This window comes from Nycticebus coucang, chromosome 14 (genome assembly GCF_027406575.1).
Source record: "Nycticebus coucang isolate mNycCou1 chromosome 14, mNycCou1.pri, whole genome shotgun sequence".
In the NCBI taxonomy this organism is placed as follows: domain Eukaryota; kingdom Metazoa; phylum Chordata; class Mammalia; order Primates; family Lorisidae; genus Nycticebus; species Nycticebus coucang.
In genome coordinates this window covers 91,096,189-91,106,345 of record NC_069793.1, presented here as the reverse complement: position 1 = coordinate 91,106,345, position 10,157 = coordinate 91,096,189, and the positions used below count along the sequence as shown (strand labels likewise).

General features: G+C 38.4%; 1 protein-coding gene across 1 annotated transcript; it reads left to right on the top strand.

Annotated features, from left to right (window-relative positions):
* Window positions 1–1,917: 1,917 nt before the first annotated feature.
* LOC128565839 (CWF19-like protein 2) lies at window positions 1,918–5,146 on the top strand. Its single transcript, XM_053562567.1, has one exon. It carries the CDS (start codon window positions 1,942–1,944, stop codon window positions 4,597–4,599), a length of 2,658 nt encoding a protein of 885 aa, XP_053418542.1. The 5' UTR covers window positions 1,918–1,941; the 3' UTR covers window positions 4,600–5,146.
* Window positions 5,147–10,157: the final 5,011 nt, after the last annotated feature.

The window sequence follows — 10,157 nt, the reverse complement described above, 5'->3', positions numbered from 1 at the left end:
CATTGTTCTCTGTGCTTTTTGGTTCTGTGATTTGGTGTCTGGCATTAATTTAGAGATATTCTCAGTGATTATTTATCCAAATATTTCTTTTGTTTTTTCACTCTTTATTCTTTTTCTGGTATTTCTGTTATATGCATTTGCAGTTTTTATAGTTACTGCATAGATCTTGGATATTTGGGTTATCTTTTTCAGTCTTTTTCTCTTTTTATTTTTGATATCTGTTGATATCCCATGGTTGGAGATTTTTTTTCTTCAGCCATGGTGAGTCTACTAATCATAAAGACATTCTTACTTTAATATATTTTTTTCTTAGAATTTCTGTCTGTCTTCTGCTGTCATATGTCTGTTTTTTGCATGCTATTTTATTCATTAATTAGAATGCTTATCTCTGAATTTTGTCCCTTTTCAACCTGTGTGTTTTTCTTTTAAGTATTAGTATGACCTATGATTTTTTTCCTGATGACCAGACATGGAATACAGGGTGAAAAGAAACTTCCATAAATAGGTCTTTATTAGTGGTAAGGTTTTGGGGGGGAGGGAAGTATTTTACGAAAGTATTTCTTGTAAATACTTTTACAATGTATTTCTTTGATTATGTATCATTTTAAAAAAATTAGCCCGTGCCACTCTGGACTATGAATTTCACAAGTGGAACAAGATGGCTGAAGAAGTCGGAGGATTGAAGGAGTTGAGTATGTCTTCTCATCCATGTGGAATGCTAAAGGAAACTGAAGTTGGGTACTTCTGTTCTCCAAAGTCCGTTAGATGCTGATAAACTTCCAGGAGGCTTGGCTCTGGTTAAATAGGTTCACATGAGAGCAGACCTTGCTAAGAAGAGCAAAATTCTCTGGTGTATTTCAGTTTAATTCCTCTTCCACCATGGTGGTGGCTCATGCCTATAATCGTAGCACTCTGAGTGACCTGGGTGGGTGGATTACTTGAGCTTAGGAGTTTCAGACCAGCCTGAGCAGGAGAGAGACACTGTCTCTACTAAAAATAGAAAAACTAGTAGGGTATTTTGGCACATACCTGTAGTCCTAGCTACATGAGAGGCTGAGGCAAGACGATTGCTTGAACCCAGGAATTTGAGGTTGCTGTGAACTATGATACCACCGCACTCTACCCAGGGTGACAACGAGACTCAATCTCTAGGAAAAACAAAATTACTTTTTCTTTTTCCCTAGTAGAAATACAAAGTTTTTTTTTGTTTGTTTGTTTTTTCCCCCACCCCCTGCTATTTACTGTGCAAATGTGTTAGAGCTTCAGGAAGGAAAATTTGCAAAAGTAAGGTCTCCTTCTTCCCTCCCTCCAGGACTGGATTACCTCTGAGTTTTTCTTTCAGCATTGTCTGCACAGAGTCTCTAGAAATCTGTCAATTATAGATCTTGCCCAGCACTGGTTCCCATGAATGTTTCTGCTCTCATGCAGGTAAATTGTGATTCTCTGTATCTATCTGTCTTTCTCTCCATTTTTGTGGGCTGTATGTTGTTATTCTATATTCTCACTTCTTTGACAGAGTTGATCATTTTTCAGTTTTTTCGACTTTTTGCTTCTTGTTAGGATGGAATGGTGACTTCCAAGCTTCTTACATGCCTTACATATGTTCACTGAAGAAATAACAAGGTTGCAGTCTGTGGGTGGCCATTCCAACAGACTGGAAGCTGATTCCTCAGTCGGATGCCAGAAACACATGATTCCATGCAGGGACAATAGGAACAGGAATGTATACTGAGTGAAATCCCACGATTACATATTTAATAAGCTAAAGGCAGAGTGATGAATATTTATGAAAAGAGAAACATGCACCTGTGCCATTAAACTTCCTGCCTTGTATGGAGGTTCATGTTCAGAAATGGCCACCTTCTTATGTTGAAAGTGAAACAGAAACATGAAAACCCTGTCTATAGCTGACGGCTTCTTAGCTTTACGGTGACAACAACTATGGCCGCTGCCGGTGGTAGATTTGAAAGTGCGAAGAGTATTGAGGAGCGTAAAGAACAGACCCGGATCGTCAGGGCCGAGGTGCTGCGTCAGGCTAAAGCCAATTTTGAAAAAGAAGAAAGACGTAAAGAACTTAAGCGACTTCGGGGTGAGGATACATGGATGCTACCTGATGTGAATGAGCGAATTGAACAATTCTCACAGGAACACTCTGTGAAGAAAAAGAAGAAAAAAGACAAACACTCAAAAAAAGTAAAGAAAGAGAAGAAAAAAAAGAGCAAGAAACAGAAATGTGAAAAATACAATGAGTCATCTGACAGTTCATCAAGCTCTGAAGATGAGTGGGTTGAAGCTGTTCCACCTCAGACTCTTGGCAAGGAAAAGGCCTGGAGAGTGAAAGGTGAAAAGTCAGAACAAAAAGATGACGACCAAGTTATTCAGAGGGACGAATGGATGACTGTTGATTTTATGTCTGTTAAAACTGTGTCATCATCATCACTCAAAGCTGAGAAGGAAACAATGAAGAAAATAGAGCAAGAGAAAACTCAAGCACTTGAGCAGTCCAAACTCCTGGAAAGAGAATTGAATCCATATTGGAAGGATGGTGGGACAGGTCTTCCCCCAGAAGACTGTAGTGTATCATCGATTACTAAAGTTTCAGTGGTAGAAGATGGTGGATTGAGCTGGCTAAGGAAGTCTTACCAAAGAATGAAGGAACAAGCTGAGAAACAAAACAGAAATTTTGAGGATGTTGTAGCTGAAAGATACGGGTCAATGGAAATATTTCAGTCGAAATTAGAAGCAGCTGAAAAAACTGTATCTACAAAAGAAGATTATAGACGAGAACAGTGGAAGAAACCAGCATTTTCAGATAAAGCACAAAATAGTCAAGAAAGTAGAAAATCAGACTTAGTAAAACATAACAGTTCAAGGGATAGATACACTACAATGGATATTACAAACAACAGCAATAAAGGGAAGTTTAGTGGTGATGAAAAAGGTAAGAAATCTGAATCTTTAGAAACATGTAGAAGAGAATCCAACCCATGGCAGAGTCAAGAGTTTTCTTCCCTTGGAAATCTGAGACCTAAGTTTTTAAGACCCTCTGATGATGATGAACTATCATATCACAGCAAGGGCAGAAATTTTGAACCAGCTAGTTCATCTTCAGCATTGGTAGCTCGGGGTTCTTTGCATTGTGGTTTTCGAAAACCTACTGAGGTGAGTGAAGAACGTTTAACATCGTGGAGTCAGTCTGATGGAACAGGAGACAAGAAACATTCAAATGAAAAGCCACTGGAAACCAGCAGCAGTGTTGAATACCGGCACATTCCAGAAGATGCGAGAGAAAAATCACAAGGCAGAAGCTTGAGAGATGAATATCTGCGGGATGCAAAGTCTACATCTGCGAGTCCAGAAGATGGGTCTGTCCACATCCTGAGTGTTGATGAGAAGAACAATTTGGGAGCCAAGATTATCAAGGCAGAGATGATGGGGAATATGGAATTAGCTGAACAGCTTAAATCTCAACTAGAAAAGGCAAATAAATTCAAAGAAACTATAACACAGATATCAAGAAAATCTGGAGAAGAGAATGAAGACGAGCAAGAAGTGATCCTTGTTAGAACAGATCAGTCTGGAAGAGTATGGCCTGTGAACACACCAGGAAAATCTCCGGAACCAAAAGGAGGAAGAAGAAAGAGACAGATGGTTTCAACCCATGAGGAAAAAGAAAGGGTCAGATACTTTCATGATGATGATAATCTAAGCCTAAACGATTTAGTCAGAAATGAAAAGATGGGAACAGCAGAAAATCAAAACAACCTTTTTATGAGAATGGCATCTAAGTTTATGGGAAAAGCAGATGGAGACTATTATACTCTGGATGACATGTTTGTCTCCAAAGCAGCCGAGAGAGAATGTCGCAGCGAAGAAGAGAAACAGAGGAGGAAAGCTGTTGCTGAGCATCGGAATCTTGCTGCACAGATGGAGAAATGTCTGTATTGTTTTGACAGCTCTCAGTTTCCCAAGCACCTTATTATTGCAATAGGACTTAAGGTTTACTTATGTTTACCCAACTCCTGCTCTCTCACTGAGGGTCACTGCCTGATAGCCCCTTTGCAGCACCACAGAGCAGCTACTTTATTGGATGAAGACATCTGGGAGGAAGTTCAGATGTTCAGGAAATCATTGGTAAAGATGTTTGAAGATAAAGGATTGGACTGTATCTTTTTAGAAACTAATATGCGTACCAAGAGACAGTCCCACATGGTTTATGAATGTATTCCTCTCCCAAAGGAGGTGGGAGATATGGCTCCTATCTATTTTAAGAAAGCCATAATGGAATCTGATGAAGAATGGTCCATGAATAAGAAGTTGATTGATCTCTCTTCAAAAGACATCAGGAAGTCTGTTCCCAAAGGCTTACCTTATTTCTCTGTGGATTTTGGCCTCCGAGGAGGGTTTGCCCATGTCATTGAAGATCAGCACAAATTTCCTCCATACTTTGGAAAGGAAATCATTGGTGGGATGTTGGATATAGAACCAAGACTTTGGAGGAAAGGAATCCGAGAAAGCTTTGAGGATCAGAGGAAGAAGGCGCTACAGTTTGCTCAGTGGTGGAAACCATATGACTTCACCAAAAGTAAAAAATGTTGAGGCCTAACTTTGATTTTTAATTTTCTCTTCAGATCCTGTTCAGTTTTATTTCCATTATATATCACTGAACACTTGACCCTCGGATCATAGAAAGAGATTGACAGCAGCAGACTGCTCTGGGTTCCTGACAACTCATGCAGTTGTAGTGTTTTCTTCCCCACCTGCTCCTAAAGACTTCATTCATTTCACTGACTTCCACATTGTCTGTGTATGTGTACATTGGACGGCCTGCTCACATTCCTGGTCTGTCCATACTTGGTGTTCTGAACTAGTCAGTTAATTTAGAAAAGGGCTTTTCTGGAGGAGTATTTAGGAGCATAGAAAAATCCTTGGTTCAGGGAGAAATGGGTCTGCTTCAAGGTTAAGTCTGTTGCTTGGCATGTTTTAGAATAAGACAGTAATAATTGAAATTTTTTCCATTTTAGAGAAGAGATCTTAGCGTTTTATAGAACAGATCTTAATTTTCTACTTGCAGCATATAGTATCACCACTGTTCTTTTTGTTAAAGGGAAAAGAATGTCTCAAAGTATTAAAAAATTAAATAATAGTAAAAGTATAAAATATTCATGATTCAAGTTTGTTTTTATTTCTGGAGTTTTAAATAGTATCTTTGAATTTTGGTGGACTTAAAAATAATTGTTTCAAAAAAATAATTGTTTCAAATAACACAATTTAAGGATGTTTGGGGTTGATAAGAAAGTTTAAATTTGTAGCCATATCATTTTTGAATGGTATTGATTATCACAAAATCTTTAGTAATGAGAATATTCTAAACTCTGGGAGTTCTGTTGTCCTTCAGTCTATCCCAGGTACTTAGTTTTTATTTGTTCTCAATGCTTGATGTAAGGAGAAAACCCTATCCTTTAAAAATACGACTATGGTGTAAGAGTGCCCCTGTTTTTTTTTAATATGGAAGATACTGTTATAGTAACTTTTTTCAAAGATGTTGGTCTTTTTGGAGTGTAATCTTGAACTTTTGTCATAAAACATTGAATACTTAGAGTCACTATGAACCATAGTCCAGAGTTACTCATAACTCGACACATTTTATTATTTTCTTTCTTTTTAATTCATTTCTTTTTTATTAAATCATAGCTGTGTACAATAATGCAATCATGAGGTACAATGTGCTGGTTCCATATACAGTCTGAAATATTTCCACCGAACTGGTGAACATAGCCTTCATGGCATTTTCTTAATTATTGTGTTCAAACCCTTATACTCTTCACTTAGTAAATGTCACCTGCACCCTTCCCGGGACACATTTTATTTTTAATATCAGCATTTCATTACTTCCTTAATATGTTAAAAAGTGAAATGTTTATGTTCTATATATAGTTTCTCTAATTTCACAGGTAAATTGAAATAAATGGTTTCAGGTTTCAGTATTTTCAAATTACATTTAAATATATATCAAATAGACAAAAAAAAAAAAAAAAAAAAACCCTGTCTATACATGCTCTGTGGACTGGCTAAACCCACATCATGGTTGGTGGTCTATTGTCAGGAAAGAATGCTGATTTCAATCATGAGAATGGTTTCTGTTTAGCCTTTAGGAGAAAAACCTGATGATCATTAGCAGAGGAGGGGGTATAATGATGTGTCACTTATTTTAAATCTTTGACCCTTAGTTTCCTTATAAAATCGGATGACTAATTATTTTTTATGGCCAGGTATAAAATTCTTAGTACATAAATGTGTTCTTAATATACTTGACTTCCGTTTTGTTCTTCTCTTAAATTCCAACTACCCCTCAAGTTGCTATTTAGTTAATACCATGTCATAATAGTGTTCATTGTCCTCCAATATCCATTTCCCCTTCTTCCTTTTACTTATAGAACCTCCTGGGATTTTTTCCTGGCATATTTTCACTCAGATAGAACTTACCTTTTCCAGTATTCCTTGAAAGTAAGTATTGCACATATGTAAGTTCTGGATCGGTGGTAATGAGAGTGAAACTGATATTGCAGGACAAAATGTATATAACCACAACCACAGGTTCCAAACGCTATAGATACAAGGAATTTAGGTAAAAGTCAGAATTCTTAGAATTTTTGACTACAAAAGAAAACCCTTCATGTGAATTTCTAGAGGTTTCTGTGGAAATTAGCATGAAGTTCCCATTCAGCATGGAAAATAGGTACATAGTCCTTACATAGACTATCATAGGATCTTGGGTCCCTGTTCTATGCTCATCTCTTCAAATATTAAAAACATGAAAGTATTTTAATTATTAAATATGTTAAACATAGGATTATGAGCATCAGGCTAGGATTGTTGTTAGAATATTGGAAGAAAGGCTCAGCGCCTGTGGCTCAAGCAGCTAAGGCACCAGCCACATACACCTGAGCTGGCAAGTTCGAATCCAGCCTGGGCCCGCCAGACAACAATGATGGCTGCAACCAAAAAAAAATAGACAGGCATTGTGGCGAGCACCTGTGGTCCCAGCTACTTGGGATGCAGAGGCAGGAGAATCGCTTGAGCCCAGGAGTTAGAGGTTGCTGTGAGCTGTGATGCCATAGCACTCTACTCAGGCCAACAGCTTGAGGCTCTGTCTCAAAAAAAAAGAATATTGGAAGAAAGCTTTCCTTTTATGTAGGAATTGATAAATCAATAGGTGTATGTGTACTATGAATTAGATAGTTTCCTGAGGCTTCCATGTGAAGAAGACAGATGATTTTGCTCCCCATGAGACATTTGGCAGTGTCTGGAGACATTTTTGGTTGGTGCAGTTTAGCAGAGGGTGCCACTTCTCTCCAGTGAGTAGAGGTTAGGGACTCTATGCAAACAGCTCCCCGCACTAAGTAATTATCCAGCCTAAAGTGTGAGTTGTGCTGAGGCTGAGAAACCCTAGCTATATAGCTATTGCAAAGGATTACAGGGAAAAGAGATGGGGGAGAGGTTTAGTGATAGCTCTGCAGCCCCTAGATCCAGATACTCTCAAGTCCTGAATCACTCACTTACATAAGGCAATAAATATCATTACTTCTCTCCCTTTCCGTGCATAAGTTAGGACACATTTCATTTCCATCTCTTGAAACCAGAAGAGTTCTAATTAATTTTCTTTTTTTTAGAGACAGAGTCTCACTTCGTCACCCATGGTAGAGTGCCACGGTGTCACAGCTCACAGCAACCTCCAGTTCCTGGGCTTAGGAGATTCTCTTGCCTCAGCCTCCCGAGTAGCTAGGACTACGGGTGCCTGCCACAATTCCTGGCTATGTTTTTGTTGTCGTTGTTGCAGTCTGGCCGGGGCCAGGTTTGAACCCACCACGCTCGGTATATGGGGCCAGTGCCCTAATCACTGAGCCACAGGTGCAGCCCCTAATTAATTTTCTTGACCTTGTATTTTGCAAATGGTTTTCTCCTCTCTAATTTTGGTCACTGTAAGGCAACATTTTAAAATCTTTTTTATCTCCTGGCACACTTGAACCTAGAGTTAAACTTCTATGGCATACTTAAATTATGTTGATAAAAAAGAGTAAAAAAATATATATTTATTGTGTATATATACTTCTTTTGAAAAATAATTTAGTTAATATTCTTTAAAAATTTTCATGGCACAAGAGTTTAAAGTCACTGCTTTCTTCTTAGGAAAATAATTTTGCTGGGTGAATGGTCAGTTCTGATCCTCTAGAGAATTGCTAATAAGTTTAACATATTTTTGCTACAGTTTGTGGATGAGTTTCCCTTAATTATCTTAAGCATGAATCTGTCACTAACTATTGATCATTCCTGATAGGTCTATCAAATAGGAATCTCATGAGTGACCATACTCTGGGGGCCAGAGGCTCAAAAAAAGGTATTGAAAGCCTCTGGCACAAGGAAACTGGAATTTATGGAAATTTCTGGCTTTGAAATGTAAGGAGCATATTCTGGGTTGAATTATGTCCTCGCAAAAGATATTGAAATCCTAACTCCTAGTACCTTGACTGTTACTTTATTTGAAAATAAAGATTTTGGCCCAGTGCAGTGGCTCACACCTATAATCCCAGCATTCCAGGAGGCTGAGGCAGGTGGATTGCTTGAGCTCATCAGTTGGAGACCAGTATGAGCCAGAGAAAAACCCCTACTCTATTAAAAATAGAAAATCTAGCTGGGTATTATGGAAGACATCTGTAGTCCCAGATACTCCAAAGGCTGAGGCAAGAGGATCACTTGAGCCCAAGAGACTGAGTTTGCTGTAAGCTATGATGATGCCACCACACTCTACCTAGGGCAACAGAGTGAAAAAATAGAGTTTCTGCAGATGATCAAGCAAAATAGGGTAATTAGGGTAGACTCTAATTCAATGTGACTTTGTGGTTACAGAAAGGGACAATTTGGGCATAGAGATAGATAAAAACATCAAGGCACACCAAAGATTGCCAGCAAACCAGCAGAGGTTTGGAGGAATGCATGAAACAGTTCTTCTCAATAGCCCTGGAAGGAATTAATCCTGACAATACCTTGTTCTCAGTATGTGTTCATTTCATGTCTCTTGTCACATTTTGGTATTTTCCTCAGTATTTCAAACTTTTTCATTACCGTATCTGTTATGGTGATCTCTGATCAGTGATCTTTGATGTTACTATTGTAATTGTCACAAACCATGACCATATAAGATGGCAAAACTACTCAACAAATGTCATCTGTGTTCTGACTGTTCCAGTATCCAGCCATTTCCAGCTCTCTCTTCCTTTTCTCAGTCCTTCCTATTCTCTCAGACACCATACTAAAGTTAGGCCAATTAATAAACCTACAATGGCCTCTGAGTGTTCAAATGAAAGGAGCAATTCTCTTAACTAAAGTTGGATAGGATTAAGATTATCGGAAGGCATGTTTAAAGCCAAGAAAGACAAAAAGGTAGGCTTCTTGAGTAAGTTAGCCAAGTTATGAATGCAAAGGAAAAGTTCTTGAAGAAAATGAACAGTGCTACTTTCAGGGAACATACAAATAATAAGAAAGTGAAACAGCTTTATTGCTGATATGGGTAAAGTTTTAGTGGTCTAGACAGCAGATCCAACCAGCCACAACATTCCCTTTAGTGAAAGCCTACTCCAGAGAGAAGCCCTAACTCTATTCAATTCTATGAAGGCTGAGAGAAGTGAGAGCTGCAGAAGGAACGCTGGAAGCTAAGAGAGGTTGGGTCATTAGGTTAAAGGAAAGAAGTTGTCTCCATAACATCAAAGTCCAAGATGAAGCTGCAAATGCTGTAACATGTTATCTGGAAGAGTTAGATGAGATAATTGATGAAGGTAGCTATATTGAAAATTAGATTTTCAATGTAGATGCAATAACCTTCTATTGAGAAAGGATGCCATCTAAGACGGATAGCTAGAGAGGACAAGTCAATGCCTGGCTTTGTAGTTTCAAAGAACAGGCTAACTCTTCTGGCGGGGGCTAATGTAGCTAGTGTTTCTAAGTTAAGGGCAATGCTCACTCTTCATTCCGAGAATCTTACTGCCCTTAAGAATTATGCAAAATCAACTTTGTGTTCTAAAAATGACACAATGCCTGAATGACAGCACATGTGTTTATAGCATGGTTTACTGAATATTTTAAGCCCACCCTTGAGACCA

What these genes read in the sequence shown, in the direction of transcription:
- LOC128565839 (XM_053562567.1), top strand. Translation starts at nt 1,942, where the DNA reads ATGGCCGCTGCCGGTGGTAGATTTGAAAGTGCGAAGAGTATTGAGGAG.